This window comes from Physella acuta, unplaced genomic scaffold (genome assembly GCF_028476545.2).
Source record: "Physella acuta isolate Inbredline_101_S28 unplaced genomic scaffold, ASM2847654v3 ptg000913l, whole genome shotgun sequence".
NCBI classification, from domain to species: Eukaryota; Metazoa; Mollusca; class Gastropoda; family Physidae; genus Physella; species Physella acuta.
Genome location: NW_026732430.1, coordinates 646,671 through 668,915, shown reverse-complemented (window position 1 = coordinate 668,915; position 22,245 = coordinate 646,671). Strand labels below are relative to the sequence as shown.

Sequence of the window (22,245 nt, the reverse complement as noted above, 5' to 3'; positions counted from 1 at the left end):
TATCTGTAGTTGCCGGTTAGATCACCGTATCTGTAGTTGCCGGTTACATCACCGTATCTGTAGTTGCCGGTTACATCACCGTATCTATAGTTGCCGGTTAGATCACCGTATCTGTAGTTGCCGGTTACATCACCGTATCTGTAGTTGCCGGTTAGATCACCGTATCTGTAGTTGCCGGTTACATCACCGTATCTATAGTTGCCGGTTACATCACCGTATCTGTAGTTGCCGGTTAGATCACCGTATCTGTAGTTGCCGGTTACATCACCGTATCTGTAGTTGCCGTATCTGTAGTTGCCGGTTACATCACCGTATCTGTAGTTGCCGGTTAGATCACCGTATCTATAGTTGCCGGTTACATCACGGTATCTGTAGTTGCCGGTTAGATCACCGTATCTGTAGTTGCCGTATCTGTAGTTGCCGGTTAGATCATCGTATCTGTAGTTGCCGGTTACATCACCGTATCTATAGTTGCCGGTTACATCACCGTATCTGTAGTTGCCGGTTAGATCACCGTATCTGTAGTTGCCGGTTACATCACCGTATCTGTAGTTGCCGGTTAGATCACCGTATCTGTAGTTGCCGGTTACATCACCGTATCTGTAGTTGCCGTATCTGTAGTTGCCGGTTAGATCACCGTATCTGTAGTTACCGGTTAGATCACGGTATCTATAGTTGCCGGTTAGATCACCGTATCTGTAGTTGCCGTATCTGTAGTTGCCGGTTAGATCATCGTATCTGTAGTTGCCGGTTACATCACCGTATCTATAGTTGCCGGTTACATCACCGTATCTGTAGTTGCCGGTTACATCACCGTATCTGTAGTTGCCGGTTACATCACCGTATCTGTAGTTGCCGGTTACATCACCGTATCTATAGTTGCCGGTTAGATCACCGTATCTGTAGTTGCCCGTTACATCACCGTATCTGTAGTTGCCGGTTAGATCACCGTATCTGTAGTTGCCGGTTACATCACCGTATCTATAGTTGCCGGTTACATCACCGTATCTGTAGTTGCCGGTTAGATCACCGTATCTGTAGTTGCCGGTTACATCACCGTATCTGTAGTTGCCGTATCTGTAGTTGCCGGTTACATCACCGTATCTGTAGTTGCCGGTTACATCACCGTATCTATAGTTGCCGGTTACATCACCGTATCTGTAGTTGCCGGTTAGATCACCGTATCTGTAGTTGCCGGTTACATCACCGTATCAGTCGTTGCCGGTTAGATCACCGTATCTGTAGTTGCCGGTTACATCACCGTATCTGTAGTTGCCGTATCTGTAGTTGCCGGTTAGATCACCGTATCTGTAGTTGCCGGTTAGATCACGGTATCTATAGTTGCCGGTTAGATCACCGTATCTGTAGTTGCCGTATCTGTAGTTGCCGGTTAGATCATCGTATCTGTAGTTGCCGGTTACATCACCGTATCTATAGTTGCCGGTTACATCACCGTATCTGTAGTTGCCGGTTAGATCACCGTATCTGTAGTTGCCGGTTACATCACCGTATCTGTAGTTGCCGGTTAGATCACCGTATCTGTAGTTGCCGGTTACATCACCGTATCTGTAGTTGCCGTATCTGTAGTTGCCGGTTAGATCACCGTATCTGTAGTTACCGGTTAGATCACGGTATCTATAGTTGCCGGTTAGATCACCGTATCTGTAGTTGCCGTATCTGTAGTTGCCGGTTAGATCATCGTATCTGTAGTTGCCGGTTACATCACCGTATCTATAGTTGCCGGTTACATCACCGTATCTGTAGTTGCCGGTTAGATCACCGTATCTGTAGTTGCCGGTTACATCACCGTATCTGTAGTTGCCGGTTACATCACCGTATCTATAGTTGCCGGTTAGATCACCGTATCTGTAGTTGCCGGTTACATCACCGTATCTGTAGTTGCCGTATCTGTAGTTGCCGGTTACATCATCGTATCTGTAGTTGCCGTATCTGTAGTTGCCGGTTACATCACCGTATCTGTAGTTGCCGGTTACATCACCGTATCTATAGTTGCCGGTTACATCACCGTATCTGTAGTTGCCGGTTAGATCACCGTATCTGTAGTTGCCGGTTACATCACCGTATCTGTAGTAGCCGTATCTGTAGTTGCCGGTTACATCATCGTATCTGTAGTTGCCGTATCTGTAGTTGCCGGTTACATCACTGTATCTGTAATTGTCGGTTACATCACCGTATCTGTAGTTGCCGTATCTGTAGTTGCCGGTTACATCACCGTATCTGTAGTTGCCGGTTACATCACCGTATCTATAGTTGCCGGTTACATCACCGTATCTGTAGTTGCCGGTTAGATCACCGTATCTGTAGTTGCCGGTTACATCACCGTATCTGTAGTTGCCGGTTAGATCACCGTATCTGTAGTTGCCGGTTACATCACCGTATCTGTAGTTGCCGTATCTGTAGTTGCCGTATCTGTAGTTGCCGGTTAGATCACCGTATCTGTAGTTGCCGGTTAGATCACGGTATCTATAGTTGCCGGTTACATCACCGTATCTGTAGTTGCCGGTTAGATCACCGTATCTGTAGTTGCCGGTTACATCACCGTATCTGTAGTTGCCGTATCTGTAGTTGCCGGTTACATCACCGTATCTGTAGTTGCCGGTTAGATCACCGTATCTATAGTTGCCGGTTACATCACCGTATCTGTAGTTGCCGGTTAGATCACCGTATCTGTAGTTGCCGGTTACATCACCGTATCAGTAGTTGCCGGTTAGATCACCGTATCTGTAGTTGCCGGTTACATCACCGTATCTGTAGTTGCCGTATCTGTAGTTGCCGGTTAGATCACCGTATCTGTAGTTGCCGGTTAGATCACGGTATCTATAGTTGCCGGTTAGATCACCGTATCTGTAGTTGCCGTATCTGTAGTTGCCGGTTAGATCATCGTATCTGTAGTTGCCGGTTACATCACCGTATCTATAGTTGCCGGTTACATCACCGTATCTGTAGTTGCCGGTTAGATCACCGTATCTGTAGTTGCCGGTTACATCACCGTATCTGTAGTTGCCGGTTAGATCACCGTATCTGTAGTTGCCGTATCTGTAGTTGCCGGTTAGATCACCGTATCTGTAGTTACCGGTTAGATCACGGTATCTATAGTTGCCGGTTAGATCACCGTATCTGTAGTTGCCGTATCTGTAGTTGCCGGTTAGATCATCGTATCTGTAGTTGCCGGTTACATCACCGTATCTATAGTTGCCGGTTACATCACCGTATCTGTAGTTGCCGGTTACATCACCGTATCTGTAGTTGCCGGTTACATCACCGTATCTATAGTTGCCGGTTAGATCACCGTATCTGTAGTTGCCGGTTACATCACCGTATCTGTAGTTGCCGGTTAGATCACCGTATCTGTAGTTGCCGGTTACATCACCGTATCTGTAGTTGCCGTATCTGTAGTTGCCGGTTAGATCATCGTATCTGTAGTTGCCGGTTACATCACCGTATCTATAGTTGCCGGTTACATCACCGTATCTGTAGTTGCCGGTTAGATCACCGTATCTGTAGTTGCCGGTTACATCACCGTATCTGTAGTTGCCGGTTAGATCACCGTATCTGTAGTTGCCGGTTACATCACCGTATCTGTAGTTGCCGTATCTGTAGTTGCCGGTTAGATCACCGTATCTGTAGTTGCCGGTTAGATCACGGTATCTATAGTTGCCGGTTAGATCACCGTATCTGTAGTTGCCGTATCTGTAGTTGCCGGTTAGATCATCGTATCTGTAGTTGCCGGTTACATCACCGTATCTATAGTTGCCGGTTACATCACCGTATCTGTAGTTGCCGGTTAGATCACCGTATCTGTAGTTGCCGGTTACATCACCGTATCTGTAGTTGCCGGTTAGATCACCGTATCTGTAGTTGCCGGTTACATCACCGTATCTGTAGTTGCCGTATCTGTAGTTGCCGGTTAGATCACCGTATCTGTAGTTACCGGTTAGATCACGGTATCTATAGTTGCCGGTTAGATCACCGTATCTGTAGTTGCCGTATCTGTAGTTGCCGGTTAGATCATCGTATCTGTAGTTGCCGGTTACATCACCGTATCTATAGTTGCCGGTTACATCACCGTATCTGTAGTTGCCGGTTACATCACCGTATCTATAGTTGCCGGTTAGATCACAGTATGAACCATCCATCTCCCCATTCATCTGACTCCACCTGGGATTTCTCCTGTATTTTCCCATATTGTTGTGTTTACTTGGTTTACACTAAATCTTCAAATGACGAGGTCATTGAAACAGATGAACTCTACTTCATCTGCCCAACGTGTCTTGTGCACTAATGAGAAAAGACGATAATGACATCACATTTTCATAAAGCAGCGTAACGTAAAAACTATCTTTATCCGTCTTTTTACTTTCTCGTATACACGAAGTATAGAGAAAGTATTGTAATCGTGCACAAAAATCACTTGAAATTTTCACAATTTTCACCGTATTACACCTCAGTCCTTCATCACATCCGAAGTATAGAGGACTTATTTTAATCGGGCAAAAATTATCAATCCAGATTTATCAATATTAAGAGGTTTTATGCGTAATCCAGTCTGAAAAACTGGGCTTTGCAATACTGTCCGTATGTCTGTGTGTCTGTCTGTCTGTGTGTGTGTCTGTGTGTAAACACGATTACTTGAGTACCGTTACAGCTAGGTTGATGAAATTTCATATATAAGTATTTTATCAAAATCGTAGATCCGTATCAACTTTTGAGCGATTTCCGATAACCGGAAGTGGTACTTTTTCTACTTAGAATTTTTCAAAAGGCTATAACTTGAGTACTATTTCAGATAGATAACTGAAATTTCACATGTAAGTATAAGATCTAATTCTCTACCTTCTGTTAAATTTTGAGTAATTTCCGTTGACCGGAAGTAGTAATTTACGCTTCTTCCGATTTCTCAAAAAACTAATGTAAATTTTTAAAGTACTAATAATATTGCGCACTATTATGCACTTTTTTTTAATTTGGCGTTCACTTGGTGTGCAATTCTTTTGTCTACGAGATTTTATTCTATTTTTAAAACTTTAAGTATTTAAAATGGATTAAAAAATCATGTCTATAGCCCGAGTTCCCATCCCCTGTTGTTTTATATAAAAATATTCGAGAAAGTTTGTTGTTGCTGTTGTTGATGTTCTTGCTGTTGTTGATGTTGTTGCTGATGTTGATGTTCTTGCTGTTGTTGGTGTTCTTACTGTTGTTGATGTTGTTGATGTTGTTGATGCTGCTGATGTTGTTATTGTTTTTGATGTTGTTGTTGATGTTGTTGATGTTGTTATTGTTATAGCTGTTCTTGATGTTCTTGCTGTTGTTGATGTTGTTGATGTTGTTGAAGTTGTTGATGTTGTTGATGTTGTTAATGTTGTTGATGTTGTTGATTTAGATGTGAAAGACTGGGACTAGAATAGCACATGAGCTATCGTGTCGGCTAATCTTGTGGGCTAATCTTGTGGGCTAATCTTGTGGGCTAATCTTGTGGGCTAATCTTGTGGGCTAATCGTGAGGGCTAATCGAGATGGCTAATCTTGTGGGCTAATCTTGTGGGCTAATCTTGTGGGCTAATCTTGTGGGCCCATCGGGTGGGCTAATCTTGTGGGCTAATCGGGTGGGCTAATTGTGTGGAGTGATCATGTGTTTATTATGTCTGATGCCTTCACGATACTACATTCTTTAGATCGATATTGTATACAATCGCCTGGTGTTAAGACTCATGAGCTATTACTTTGCAGTAATCGATTTGTAAATTATACGACACGATACGTGTACAATACAGTATTCGAGTTTGAAACTTTGTTTTTTTTAGGAGAACTAATGAAAAAAAAACGTTTTGATTAATAAAACAAATATGTAGACATGAACATGTGGAAAAAATTCCACAAAAAACAAGATACATGTCACTGATAAAAAGTTAGCTGGACCCACCCACCCCCACCCCCCACGATGAGAAATCGAAGCCGCCCTAATCCCAAAAATGGAAAGTTGGACCCGGGGCAGGCCGCTAATGGCCAACCCACTGACTGCTCTCCGTCTCGCTTCACCGCTCTGCTGATCAGCAACCCTTAAAAACAAACAACGGTAAAGGGAAGTAACAATGTGCGCCCACTAATGGGGAATAACTGCATTCCAAGAGTATGAGCTTGACGTTACGCTCTGGTTTATCGCGTCATCAATCGTCTGCTTCACTTCTCCCATTCAATCCTAGGATTGAGTCTCAAATAGTCGCTCACATTTTTAAAATGTCTAGACTAATGATTCATTAGAATTTTAAAAAAATCCCCCCCCCCCCATGTAGGTCTCTGTAGGTCTTCACGTCTTATAGGTCTCTGTAGGTCTGCACGTCATGTAGGTCTGCACGTCATGTAGGTCTGCACGTCATGTAGATCTCTAAAGGTCTTCACGTCGTGTAGGTCTCTAAAGGTCTGCACGTCGTGTAGGTCTCTGTAGGTCTGTACGTCGTGTAGGTCTGTACGTCGAGTAGGTCTGTACGTCGAGTAGGTCTCTGTAGGTCTGCACGTCGTGTAGGTTTGTACGTCGTGTAGGTCTGTACGTCGTGTAGGTCTGTACGTCGTGTAGGTCTCTGTAGATCCACATAGCCCGTTACAGCAGGTATTTCCCCACCCCAGTGGAGCTGATGAAATGGAACATTCCAAAACATGAATCAGTGCCATTAGGTGTACAATATTACGCACTTTATTTAACTACCATTTTTATACCTCACATAATATTTAGAATATTCCCTTCAAATCTTTTGTACTTTATTTGACTACCATTTTTATACCTCACATAATATTTTGAATATATTTTCAAATCTTTTGTATTGAACTACCATTTTTATACCTCACATAATATTTAGACTATTTCCTTCATATATTTTGTACTTTATTAATTTAAGTACCATTTTAATAGACTATTTCCCTCACATCTTCCGTTTAATTGCCGTATTTACATTTTGTAATGACAAGCAAACTTTAAAAATACAGCAGGAGTCAGCTTCCCTAAACTTTCTCGTGGAATCTCGTGGAATCGAGATATGGAAATGATGGGTAACTTTGTGAACAAATCCATTGTTTTATTTTAATTAATTAATTAATTTGTTAAAGCACACAGGCTGTAAGTTCTTAAAAAAAGTTTCTTAATGAGAATATGATATAAAATTATAAATGTTTTAATGCTCTTATTAAACCGGAAGTAAAGTGTAGTACCACTTCCGGTTATCGGAAATCGTCAAGAAGTTGATAGAAAAAGTTATTGTGCTCACACACTCATTCACACAGAAGGAGAGAGAGAGAGAGACGATGTTGCTAAGGGGTTTTTCCAATTCGATTCCCCCTCCCCCACTATTTTAGAAACTCCCCATACTCAGTATACCAGAAAACAATAAACCAAGAGTGATCTCCCCTAAACTTTCTCGAATATTCTTATATGAAACAACAGGGGATAGCGACCCCCAGCACACACGTCTAGCCTAGACCCCCACCCCACATGTCGGGCCTAGACCCCCTGCCCACACATGAGCCTAGACCCCCCATGTCCCACCCAACATGCCCTCAGCACATCCTGTATTGATTCGTCCATGTCACCTCCTTATATCAGCTCGTTCAACAACCTCCACCGTTTTCACACTGTCACCGTGCTATTTTTAGAACAACACCTACGGCGATATAGACTGACGTGTAAGCTGTAGAAGGTGTAAGCTAGTGAATGTAAGGTGTAATCAGGTGAAAGTAAGGTGTAATCCGGTGAATGTGAGGTGTAATCAGGTGAATGTAAGGTGTAATCCGGTGAATGTAAGGTGTAATCAGGTAAATGTAAGGTGTAATCAGGTGAATGTAAGGTGTAATTGGTGAATGTGAGGTGTAATCAGGTGAATGTGAGGTGTAATCAGGTGACTGTCAGGTGTAATCAGGTGACTGTCAGGTGTAATCTTGTGAATGTAACGTGTAATCCGGTGAATGTAAGGTGTAATCAGGTAAATGTAAGGTGTAATCAGGTGAATGTAAGGTGTAACCCGGTGAATGTAAGGTTTAATCAGGTGAATGTAAGATGTAATCAGGTGAATGTAAGGTGTAATCTGGTGAATTTGAGGTGTAATCAGGTGAATATAAGGTGTAATCCGGTGAATGTGAGGTGTAAGCTAGTGAATGTACGGTGTAATCCGGTGAATGTAAGATGTAATCAGGTGAATGTAAGGTGTAATCAGGTGAATGTAAGGTGTAATCAGGTAAATGTAAGGTGTAATCAGGTGAATGTAAGGTGCAATTCGATGAATTTCAGGTGTAATTGGTGAAAGTAAGGTGTAATCAGGTGAATGTAACGTGTAATCCGGTGAATGTAAGGTGTAATCAGGTAAATGTAAGGTGTAATCAGGTGAATGTAAGGTGTAACCCGGTGAATGTAAGGTTTAATCAGGTGAATGTAAGATGTAATCAGGTGAATGTAAGGTGTAATCTGGTGAATTTGAGGTGTAATCAGGTGAATGTAAGATGTAATCAGGTGAATGTAAGGTGTAATTCGATGAATGTAAGGTGTAATCAGGTGAATGTAAGGTGTAATCAGGTGAATGTAAGGTATAATCAGGTGAATGTAAGATGTAATCAGGTGAATGTAAGATGTAATCAGGTGAATGTAAGGTGTAATCTGGTGAATGTAAGGTGTAATCTGGTGAATGTAAGATGTAATCAGGTGAATGTAAGGTGTAATCCGGTGAATGTACGGTGTAATCAGGTGAATATAAGGTGTAATCCGGTGAATGTAAGGTGTAATCAGGTGAATGTAACGTGTAATCCGGTGAATGTAAGATGTAATTGGTGAAAGTAAGGTGTAATCAGGTAAATGTAAGGTGTAATCAGGTGACTGTCAGGTGTAATCCGGTGAATTGACCAAGTCACCAACCGCTTGTGCAGGCAGAAAGTTCTGTGGCCCGGGCCAATCAAAGCCCGACCCCCGGAACAACGGAGCCCCTTGTTCGAATCTCAGGGTCGAACATGCCAGTGAGGCCCTGCTCGAATCATCTATTTAACAATTTAATTGCATCGCTTTTATCCCGCCGCCCGCGTCCCGTGGCTGAAAGGGCCCAGTGTACCAGTGACGCCCCCAGCTCCTACCAACGGGGGGGGGGGGGTCTTTAGAATTTAAAAAAACTATTCTCCGTCTTGTGTATATTCTAGATATGCCCCAGTGTCTATCAACTCATGTATTCTAGATATGCCCCAGTGTCTGCCCTCATGTATTCTAGATATGCCCCAGTGTCTATCAACTCATGTATTCTAGATATGCCCCAGTGTCTGCCCTCATGTATTCTAGATATGCCCCAGTGTCTATCAACTCATGTATCCTAGATATGCCCCAGTGTCTGCCCTCATGTATTCTAGATATGCCACAGTGTCTATCAACTCATGTATTCTAGATATGCCCCAGTGTCTATCAACTCATGTATCCTAGATATGCCCCAGTTTCTGCCCTCATGTATTCTAGATATGCCCCAGTGTCTGCCCTCATGTATTCTAGATATGCCCCAGTGTCTGCCCTCATGTATTCTAGATATGCCCCAGTGTCTATCAACTCATGTATCCTAGATATGCCCCAGTTTCTGCCCTCATGTATTCTAGATATGCCCCAGTGTCTGCCCTCATGTATTCTAGATATGCCCCAGTGTCTATCAACTCATGTATCCTAGATATGCCCCAGTTTCTGCCCTCATGTATTCTAGATATGCCCCAGTGTCTGCCCTCATGTATTCTAGATATGCCCCAGTGTCTATCAACTCATGTGTTCTAGATATGCCCCAGTGTCTGCCCTCATGTATTCTAGATATGCCCCAGTGTCTGCCCTCATGTATTCTAGATATGCCCCAGTGTCTATCAACTCATGTATCCTAGATATGCCCCAGTGTCTGCCCTCATGTATTCTAGATATGCCCCAGTGTCTATCAACTCATGTATCCTAGATATGCCCCAGTGTCTATCAACTCATGTATTCTAGATATGCCCCAGTTTCTGCCCTCATGTATTCTCGATATGCCCCAGTGTCTGCCCTCATGTATTCTAGATATGCCCCAGTGTCTATCAACTCATGTGTTCTAGATATGCCCCAGTGTCTATCAACTCATGTATCCTAGATATGCCCCAGTGTCTATCAACTCATGTATTCTAGATATGCCCCAGTTTCTGCCCTCATGTATTCTAGATATGCCCCAGTGTCTGCCCTCATGTATTCTAGATATGCCCCAGTCTATCAACTCATGTATTCTATATATGCCCCAGTGTCTATCAACTCATGTATTCTAGATATGCCCCAGTGTCTGCCCTCATGTATTCTAGATATGCCCCAGTCTATCAACTCATGTATTCTATATATGCCCCAGTGTCTATCAACTCATGTATTCTATATATGCCCCAGTGTCTGCCCTCATGTATTATAGATATGCCCCAGTGTCTGCCCTCATGTATTATAGATATGCCCCAGTGTCTGCCCTCATGTATTATAGATATGCCCCAGTGTCTGTCAACTTGAGGAATCTTGCAGGACGACAACTCTCTGAATCCTATAGAACAGATCACGATTTCCTAATGTCAACTAACACGATAGGTCTTCGAAGCTCAATGGGTTTCTGTGTCCAATAACTCCGTGTGTCTCAATGTGTCTATGTGTCCTTTAACTCCGTGTGTCTCAATGTGTCTCTGTATCCTATAGCTCCGTGTGTCTCAATGTGTCTCTGTACTGTAACTCCGTGTATCTCAATGGGTTTCTGTGTCCAATAGCTTCGTGTGTCTCAATGTGTCTTAAAATACGATGTTTGTTTTTCCTAGACCATCTTCGTGCATGTCAGTAAATATGGCTCCTCCGTCCCAGCCGAGCACCCTAAAACCAATAAACTCCACCCCCTCCCCACCACACACACTACACACACACACACACACATACACACGCTGTAGACAAGTGCAGTAGATAGACTAGACGGTAGTTTTTTAGCTAAAAAGTTTTTAAAACTTACAAGGTACTTTGTAACGTTTCATTAAATGGTACTTTGTGACGTCAATAGATGGTACATGATCACTATCATATTCTTCTGCTGCAATTTTTTTTTAAATTCTGCATACATTTAATGTATTCCGTTTTAAAACTATTTTCCATTTAAATATCGTAAAAAATGAACTTAAACGCACCCACGCCCCATTGAACCTAATTAAACACAGTTTGTGTGACAGTGTGTCACACATAGTGTGTTTAAGTTTTTGTTCACACACACACACACTAACCTAGACAATTTCACCATTCCCATCTCCCACACGGCACTAGCTAGTAGTTAAATCAAACTTTTAATTCTAAATTTCATAAACGAAACAATCCCATTTCCTTTGTGTTTTCTCTAGTATTTTGTTCATTGCAAGCTTTTTTTAATCGAATCAAACATTGCAGTGCAACACGTCACACAACTGACGAGTAACTCAGCGTCCCGGGATTTATCTCCCCTTTCCACTACTCTCATCTTTATAAAGTTATTTTAAACTCATGAACTAAGTAGCAAGTGATCTAAGTTGTTATCTAAATCCAGCCCACTTATGACAGTATTGCGTTAACTTTCCGAGACGTCTTTGACGGCTTTTCAGTTTTTTGAAGAATACAGCGCAAATATTTATTTGAAAACTGTAAACTCTGTCCCTTTACGTGTCTGGGCCATCTCTCGTTTCAGTAGAATACCCGCGGGGTGGGGGGGGGGGCGAATGAATGGAAGCGATCAGAGATGTCAAGTACAGCAGACGTCTCTAGATTCAAGTACGCACTTCGTGTGCGCACCGTCTCTAGATTCAAGTACGCACTTCGTGTGCGCACCGTGCCTTTAGAGAGCCTGCGCCATGCGGCCATTAAAGATACATTGAAATTCGAGTTGGATTGGTGAAAATAAACTTTTTCAAGAGGTTTTGTTTGCAGACAAATATTGAGTTAAAACATAAACTAATTTAACTCAAATATCGCTTTACAACACCCATTACATTACAGTATTTTAAAAAGCATTTTCTTTCAGTTTCTAGCTTTAAACCACATTTAAATCAAATTTATCTGCAGGTCAAAAGTACATTCCAGATTTACATCTTCTGTACGAATTCTATTTCCGTGTAGCCTGGCCGCAGATAGTAAAACAATTATCTGATCCAATATTTTAAAAGATAATTCTTACTGGTGACAGGAAAGATGCGCAATGGAAAACTGCTCACTAAAGTGTGCAAGTGCATGTATGGTTACTTAAATCGAGCATTTATAGACATAAACATAATAGAGTGTACATTGTAGCATAAAACACTTTTCCGCGAAAAATGACGAAATTAATGTGTATAAGTGTAATATGTTTGCATTTGTGTATTTTTACGTGCGCAGTTTTCCATTGCGCAATTTACCGTTTACGCATTTTTCTGGAAATCATTTTAACTATATATTACATGTCAAACATTCATGTATCAAAAGCTGGAGTTTTATTATGTCGTAAAATTTGATTTTTGAAAAACCCAAGTTTTATTATTTCATTAAAGTCAAGGTCAAAACTCAATTGCTGACATGATTCATGCAACCGACGAGATTCACGCGACAAGCAACGAGATTCACGCGATAGTGTACAGCGAGCCACGTATCAACGAAATCCCGAGCTCGCGAGATAGGTGTGACATAGCGCCCGTTTTATTTCGAGTTTTAGTAGAGGTGGTCCAAATATTTTCTTTGGCAGACGATCATGTCAGTAGACATGTGATTATGTCAGTAGACAAATGTCACGTGATCATGTCAGTAGAAATGTGATTATGTCAGTAGACAAATGTCATGTTTGTGGTTAGTAGACCACTGTAAATATGTTGGTGCCAAAACAATCACGTGCGTGCTATGACACATACCCCCCATGCGACACACCCCTGTCTTTATACCCCATGTGACACACCCCTGTCCTCCCCCATGTGACACACCCCTGTCTTTAACCCCCCATGGGACACACCCCTGTCCTCCCCCATGTGACACACCCCTGTCTTTATACCCCCCCCCATGGGACACACCCCTGTCTTTATACCCCCCATGGGACACACCCCTGTCTTTATACCCCCCCATGGGACACACCCCTGTCTTTATACCCCCCATGGGACACACCCCTGTCCTTCCCCATGGGACACACCCCTGTCTTTATACCCCCCATGGGAAACACCCCTGTCTTTAACCCCCCATGTGACACACCCCTGTCCTTCCCCATGGGACACACCCCTGTCTTTATACCCCCCATGGGAAACACCCCTGTCTTTAACCCCCCATGTGACACACCCCTGTCCTTCCCCATAGGACACACCCCTGTCCTCCCTCATGGAACACACCCCTGTCTTTATACCCCCCCCCATGTGACACACCCCTGTCCTTCCCCATGGGACACACCCCTGTCTTTATACCCCCCATGGGACACACCCCTGTCTTTATACCCCCCTCCCATGTGACACACCCCTGTCCTCCCCCATGTGACACACCCCTGTCCTTCCCCATAGGACACACCCCTGTCTTTATACCCCCCATGGAACACACCCCTGTCTTTATACCCCCCCATAGGACACACCCCTGTCTTTATACCCCCCATGGGACACACCCCTGTCTTTATACCCCCCCCCCCCATAGGACACACCCCTGTTTTTATACCCCCCCCCATAGGACACACCCCTGTCTTTATACCCCCCCCCATGTGACACACCCCTGTCCTCCCCCATAGGACATACCCCTGTCTTTATACCCCCCCATGTGACACACCCCTGTCCTCCCCCATGTGACACACCCCTGTCTTTATACCCCCCCCATGTGACACACCCCTGTCCTCCCCCATAGGACATACCCCTGTCTTTATACCCCCCCCCATAGGACACACCCCTGTCTTTATACCCCCCATAGGACACACCCCTGTCTTTATACCCCCCTCCTATGTGACACACCCCTCTCCTTGCCACTAAGATAACACAAACTACACTTTTTAAACCCTCTATTGAACACTAGCGCCCATCACACCTTTAATAAACCACACGACAGACTTTCACTTAACCACACATCAACCACACCAAACACTAACCAGTTACTTTTCTAGCTGCAGCCAGTAGTTCTCCTAGCTGCAGCCATATGCCATTTCTCCACAGCAATAGTGGGACGGTTCCCCTAGCTGCAGCCATATGCCATTTCTCCACAGCTATAGTGGGACGGTTCCCCTAGCTGCAGCCATATGCCATTTCTCCACAGCAATAGTGGGACGGTTCCTCTAGCTGCAGCCATATGCCATTTCTCCACAACAATAGTGGGACGGTTCCCTAGCTGCAGCCATATGCCATTTCTCCACAGCAATAGTGGGACAGTTCCCCTAGATTCAGCCATATGCCATTTCTCCACAGCAATAGTGGGACGGTTCCCTTAGCTGCAGCCATATGCCATTTCTCCACAGCAATAGTTGGACGGTTCCCCTAGCTGCAGCCATATGCCATTTCTCCACAGCAATAGTGGGACGGTTCCCTTAGCTGCAGCCATATGCCATTTCTCCACAGCAATAGTGGGACGGTTCCCCTAGCTGCAGCCATATACCATTTCTCCACAGCAATAGTGGGACGGTTCCCATAGCTGCAGCCATATACCATTTCTCCACAGCAATAGTTGGACGGTTCCCCTAGCTGCAGCCATATACCATTTCTCCACGGCAATAGTGGGACGGTTCCATTAGCTGCAGCCATATACCATTTCTCCACAGCAATAGTGGGACGGTTCCCATAGCTGCAGCCATATACCATTTCTCCACAGCAATAGTTGGACGGTTCCCCTAGCTGCAGCCATATGCCATTTCTCCACAGCAATAGTGGGACGGTTCCCTTAGCTGCAGCCATATGCCATTTCTCCACAGCAATAGTGGGACGGTTCCCCTAGCTGCAGCCATACGCCATTTCTCCACAGCAATAGTGGGACGGTTCCTCTAGCTACAGCCATATGCCATTTCTCCACAGCAATAGTGGGACGGTTTCCTTAGCTGCAGCCATATGCCATTTCTCCACAGCAATAGTGGGACGGTTCCCCTAGCTGCAGCCATATGCCATTTCTCCACAGCAATAGTGGGACAGTTCCCCTAGCTGCAGCCATATGTCATTTCTCCACAGCAATAGTGGGACGGTTCCCCTAGCTGCAGCCATATGCCATTTCTCCACAGCAATAGTGGGACGGTTCCCCTAGCTGCAGCCATATACCATTTCTCCACAGCAATAGTCGGACGGTTCCCCTAGCTGCAGCCATACGCCATTTCTCCACAGCAATAGTGGGACGGTTTCCCTAGCTGCAGCCACATGCCATTTCTCCACAGCTATAGTGGGACAGTTCCCATAGCTGCAGCCATATACCATTTCTCCATAGCAATAGTGGGACGGTTCCCCTAGCTGCAGCCATATACCATTTCTCCACAGCTATAGTGGGACGGTTCCCATAGCTGCAGCCATATACCATTTCTCCACAGCTATAGTGGGACGGTTCCCTTAGCTGCAGCCATATGCCATTTCTCCACAGCAATAGTGGGACGGTTCCCTAGCTGCAGCCATATGCCCTTTCTCCACAGCAATAGGTTCCCCTAGCTGCAGCCATTTACCATTTCTCCACAGCAATAGTGGGACGGTTCCCTAGCTGCAGCCATATGCCCTTTCTCCACAGCAATAGTGGGACGGTTCCCTAGCTGCAGCCATATGCCCTTTCTCCACAGCAATAGGTTCCCCTAGCTGCAGCCATATGTCATTTCTCCACAGCAATAGTGGGACGGTTCCCCTAGCTGCAGCCATATGCCATTTCTCCACAGCAATAGTGGGACGGTTCCCCTAGCTGCAGCCATATACCATTTCTCCACAGCAATAGTCGGACGGTTCCCCTAGCTGCAGCCATACGCCATTTCTCCACAGCAATAGTGGGACGGTTTCCCTAGCTGCAGCCACATGCCATTTCTCCACAGCTATAGTGGGACAGTTCCCATAGCTGCAGCCATATACCATTTCTCCATAGCAATAGTGGGACGGTTCCCCTAGCTGCAGCCATATACCATTTCTCCACAGCTATAGTGGGACGGTTCCCATAGCTGCAGCCATATACCATTTCTCCACAGCTATAGTGGGACGGTTCCCTTAGCTGCAGCCATATGCCATTTCTCCACAGCAATAGTGGGACGGTTCCCTAGCTGCAGCCATATGCCCTTTCTCCACAGCAATAGGTTCCCCTAGCTGCAGCCATTTACCATTTCTCCACAGCAATAGTGGGACGGTTCCCTAGCTGCAGCCATATGCCCTTTCTCCACAGCAATAGTGGGACGGTTCCCTAGCTGCAGCCATATGCCCTTTCTCCACAGCAATAGGTTCCCCTAGCTGCAGCCATTTACCATTTCTCCACAGCAATAGTGGGACGGTTCCCTAGCTGCAGCCATATGCCCTTTCTCCACAGCAATAGGTTCCCCTAGCTGCAGCCATTTACCATTTCTCCACAGCAATAGTGGGACGGTTCCCTAGCTGCAGCCATATGCCCTTTCTCCACAGCAATAGGATTCCCTAGCTGCAGCCATATACCATTTCTCCACAGCAATAGTGGGACGGTTCCCTTAGCTGCAGCCATATGCCATTTCTCCACAGCAATAGTGGGACGGTTCCCCTAGCTGCAGCCATATACCATTTCTCCACAGCAATAGTCGGACGGTTCCCCTAGCTGCAGCCATATGCCATTTCTCCACAGCTATAGTGGGACGGTTTCCCTAGCTGCAGCCACATGCCATTTCTCCACAGCTATAGTGGGACGGTTCCCCTAGCTGCAGCCATATACCATTTCTCCACAGCTATAGTGGGACGGTTCCCCCTGTGCCCCAGAGGCTGCACTGCGTGCTCCCCAGTCAACGGCTGCGTGGCGTGCGAGGACAGCCTGTATCTCTTTCTGCACCGACAGAATGCACGTGAGATCGGCATCTGCACGCTGTCCTGTCCTGTCGGCTACTACAGGCAGCGTGAGCAGTATTTTAACAAGTGTGTCAGTGAGTACATCTTTCTTCCTTCATTATGATTATGTCCTTTAAATTCTTTGTCTTCAATCTTTATACTTGAAATCTAACACTACTTTAATGACTCACCGCTATATACAGACCTTAAACTTGGCACAATCTAACTTAATCGTTGTGTTTCATACATTCGAAGATTAAATTGTTTTTAAATTATGAAATTTTTATATAAACATTAATAAAATAAATAAATAAATATTTATAAATAAATATATATATATATATATATATATATATATATATATATATATATATATATATATATATATATATATATATATATATATATATGTGTGTGTGTGTGTGTGTGTGTTTGTATTGTGTGTCTATGGGTGGATGGCTAGTTATATATATGTGTGTGAGTGTGTGTGTGTGTGTGTGTGAGTTAGTGATTGAGTTAGTGTGTGTGTGAGAGAGTGTGAGTGTGTGAGTGTTATGAGAGTATGAGCTGGAGCATGTGTAAAATGAGTGTGTGAGTGTGTGTGTGTGTGAGTATGTGTGCGTGTGAGTGTCTGTGTGTGTGAGCGTGAGTGTCTCTGTGTCTGTGTGTGTGTGAGTGTGAGCGTGTGTGTGTGTGAGTGTTTCTGTGTGTGTGTGACTGACGAATGCCCATCCTGTTCCAGAATGCCACATACGCAACTGCTACAACTGCTTCAGCCGCCAGTTTTGTGTTATGTGCGAGTCGCCCTACCTGCTGTACGGTGGGCAGTGTGTCGAGAGCTGCCCCAATGGACTCTACTACGCCAACTTTACCAACGAGTGCAAGGACAGGGGTAAGTGAGGGTCTGGAAGACAGGGGTAAGCTAATTGTCGGAAGACACGGGTAAGCAACCCCCATTTGCACTGACGGTTGTCTGAAAATTTTGTGTTTATATAAGAACGATAATTGCCAAATATTATTGACACTTTGTTAATGCTGAGTTATTTCCCTTAATACTCTCGGTGAAATAACATTAGAAGAACTTTAAGAAGTCAATTTAATGAAAATAAAGTAAGTGTTGTGTTACCTGATCGACCTCTACTTCCGGTGTTTAGTTGACTGTATCCCCGGGGGATGGTCTCCCTGGACCGAGTGCACGAGGAACGGCCAAACCTGCGGCTTCCGGTACGGCACACAGACCCGGACCCGGCCGGTTCTACAGCCGGCATCGGCCAACGGCGAGCCGTGTCCGGCCTTGACCGACTCGCAACGCTGTCAGCTGGCACAGAGACACTGTGATGGTAAGTCACACATCATGATGGTAAGTCACACATCATGATGGTAAGTCACACATCATGATGGTAAGTCACACATCATGATGGTAAGTCACACATCATGATGGTAAGGCACACATCATGATGGTAAATCACACATCATGATGGTAAGTCACACATCATGATGACATTTTGATGTCACCCGCATCATGATGACATTTTGATGTCACACACATCATGATGACATTTTGATGTCACACACATCATGATGACATGTTGATGTCACACCTCATGATGACATTTTGATGTCACCCGCATTATGATGACATTTTGATGTCACACACATCATGATGACATTTTGATGTCACACACATCATGATGACATTTTGATGTCACCATCATGATGACATTTTGATGTCACCATCATGATGACATTTTGATGTCACACACATCATGATGACATTTTGATGTCACCATCATGATGACATTTTGATGTCACCATCATGATGACATTTTGATGTCACACACATCATGATGATATTTTGATGTCACACACATCATGATGACATTTTGATGTCACACACATCATGATGACATTTTGATGTTACCCACATGGTGACATTTTGATGTCACCCACATCATGATGACATTTTGATGTCACCTACATCATAATGACATTTTGATGTCACACATCATGATGACATTTTGATGTCACCCACATCATGATGACATTTTGATGTCACCCACATCGTTATGACATGTTGATGTCACCCACATCATGATGACAACATAAATCACAACTCACTTATAATTTAACTACTAAATTGATATTTCAATTCTTGAATTACCCTTGATTTTAATTGTTACATATTTTAATGTGTTACCTATCAACCCTGTTATTACTCGGTTACCAATTTACCCATGTTAACTTTATGTTACCTCTCAGTTACCTGTTTATCTGTGATAACTATTTATGTTACCTCTCTACCCAAGTTACCACTTACCTGTGTCACCTCTATGATAACACTTACCTGTGTTACCTCTAGTCGAGTTACCACTTGCCTGTGATCTCACATCCACATGTGGTTGCCACACATGAACACAGGGGGCGTGTCATCTGCATGTTTAATTTACTAACAAAAAAACTTTCGGCGTCCAGAGAAATTCATGAGTAGCGCCCAGTAACAATCAGATTTTAACCCCTACTCGCTATGTTGTTTAGTAAATAGCCACGCTATCTATGGCGATATAACAAATAACCACATAACAAAATAACCACATAACAATATAACCACTATTAGCCTATAATGGTTGGGAATTTAACCACTAACCGTGTAACCAGTCAACCATGTAACCAAAAGCCACTTCTATGTACAGACTGGTTTTTCTTCAACCCAGGAGAGTGTCAACGCCCCAAGAGGAACAGGAAGAAGAAGAAGAGGAAGGACAGACGCCGGAGGAAAAAATGGCGGCGCCCGGGGGGGAGACGATTCCCCGCACGGAGAGGTAGAAAGTGGGGCGGGAGGCGGAGGGACAACCGGAAATATCCCACCCGCAAGAAGAAAGTGCGCCTGCGCAGACCATGTCGGGGATGCAAGATGAGGTGTCGAAGGGGGCGCATCCAAAATTTCTGAGCTAGGGCGCTCGTGCTAGGGCGCTCGTTTCGTGGGGGTAGTGACGATACCAAATGGGACGATACCAGTTTTCATGTGACGATACCAGTTCACATGTAACGATACCAGTCCACATGTGACGTTACCACATGTGACGATACCAGTTCACATGTGACGATACCTAATGGAACGATACCAGTTCTCATGTGACGATACCAGTTCACATGTGGCGATACCACTTAAGTCGATACCACTCCCTATCCAACATTCTATCATTATGTGGTTTAGATGTAGAAAATACTACGGCAGCCAATTTGATTGATGCTCTTGATGTACATGCATATAACACGCCCCCTCTATTCATGTTTGCCTGTTTACAAACTATAGCTCCACCCCTTATTTCATCAGTTACAAAATGTATTTCTTTTTTTTTCATTCTCGTGAACGAAATGAAAATCTAGCGGTCATTCATCTAAAATATGTACCTTGTGCTAAAGGTCAAGCATGGATTTACAATACACACTTTGTTTCGTGTATATTCGAAATGTTGATACAACTTTTCCTTTTTCCCAAGAGGCACATAGAGGGGGCGCTACAAGTCACACGTGGCCGAGTGTCTCACGGGGACCGCCCAGATACGTCTCGTCCACGTCTGCTGCTTACGTCATCGCTTTCTACGCTCTGTGCTCCAGGTTCATAAGGGGGATAACTGATGATAATCTAAACTCAATATTTTAATAAAGCTTCAATTGTCTCCCTTCAATTGAAAACAAACCTCAGTTAAATATTTCTTTAGATAGAGAGTTACGCAGAAGGTTGTATTCAATCCCAAGTGTTAAAAATTTTTTTTCTGTCGTAATTCAATACAAACTGTTACAATGTTTCCAGTCTGAATTCAATACAGTGTTACAAGTTTTTGTCTGAATTCAATACCAAATGTTGCAACGTTCTCGAGCTGTAGTTAACCGAAGTGTTACGATGTATCCAGTCTGAATTCAATACAAAGTGTTACAAGTTTTCCAGTCTGAACTCTGAATTGTATACACAATGTCCCAAGGTTTTTGCCTAGATGTCACTGTGCGTGTACTCTGCTATCACTTCGGCTGGAGATGGTCGGTTTGGATGAGACGGGACCCTAATTAAAGCAATAATTACCACTCAGTCGCCGCCCCTGCCGTGAGACCACTTAAAGCTGGTCAATACAAGGGCCGAGCACTCGTTTAGCTCTGTGTGTGCTGAGGTGGTCAGCAGGAGAGCTGGGAGCTAAAACGGTTGGTTCTTTCAACATCCGGTTGTGGGAGTTCAAAGTTGAAGGGGAAATAATCGAAGAAATCAAACGTGAGCCGTACAAAGTGAACATCGAGAAACACGGCTTCAAATATATGTGTGTTTGTGGTGTGTAGCTGTGGTGTGTATGTGGTGTATATGTGGTGTGGTCTGTATGTGGTGTGAAGCGTATGTGTTGTGTAGCTTATGTGGTGTGTAGCTTATGTGGTGTGTAGCTTATATTATGTGTACCTATGTGCTGTGTACCTATGTGATGTGTACCTATGTGCTGTGTACCTATGTGCTGTGTCTGTGCTGTGTACCTATGTGCTGTGTATCTATGTAATGTGTACCTATGTGATGTGTACCTGTGTGATGTGTACCTATGTGCTGTGTACCTATGTGATGTGTACCTATGTGCTGTTGTCTGTGATGTGTAATGAAGATCTGCTCTAGGATAACTGCTGTGATCAAAATCTTAAGAACACACGAAGAACGGATGAAGATCTTTTATTGCTGTTTACATTCTAAATATTTGTTTACACAAAAATCAGCTTCTATAATTTAACGTGTTTTTGTACTTTCGTTTTTGTATGGTTGATTCAGCGTTTTACTCAACTTAGTAATCAAAATGTATTAAATGATAACTATTTTGTTTTTTGACATAATATTTTTTTCTAATTAGTTAATTTCTCATCCATTCATTAAGTTTATGTCATCTCTCATCAATAACACATTTGGTGATAAATTTATTGAAAAATTGAACGGGATGCTAATTGTTTGAGTGATTGATTTAAAGCACTGGTTCACGAACCAATGATTGAACAGCGTCATTAAGTCAATCACTTACCTTGGTATTTGATTCAGTTATTGAATTGGGTCATTAATTTAATAATTGAACTGGGTCATTGATTCAAGGATTGAACTGGGTCATTAAATCAAGGATTTAACTAAGTTATTGATTTAATGACTGAACTTGGTCATTAAGTGATTGACTAAACTTGGTCATTAAGTCATTGACTGAACTTGGCCATTAAGTCGTTGACTGAACTTGGCCATTAAGTGATTGACTAAACTTGGTCATTAAGTCATTGA

At 43.7% G+C, this 22,245-nt stretch overlaps 1 protein-coding gene across 1 annotated transcript in view; it reads left to right on the top strand.

The window, feature by feature from the left end:
• LOC131953173 (R-spondin-2) overlaps positions 1 to 19,905 on the top strand; it is a 34,057-nt gene extending 14,152 nt beyond the window's left edge. Inside the window, exons 4-7 of the mRNA XM_059316228.1 lie at positions 16,862 to 17,053; positions 17,701 to 17,850; positions 18,113 to 18,298; positions 19,670 to 19,905. Of these exons, the coding sequence (XP_059172211.1) occupies positions 16,862 to 17,053; positions 17,701 to 17,850; positions 18,113 to 18,298; positions 19,670 to 19,905 (764 nt within the window). The remainder of the gene's footprint in view (positions 1 to 16,861; positions 17,054 to 17,700; positions 17,851 to 18,112; positions 18,299 to 19,669) is intronic.
• Positions 19,906 to 22,245: the final 2,340 nt, after the last annotated feature.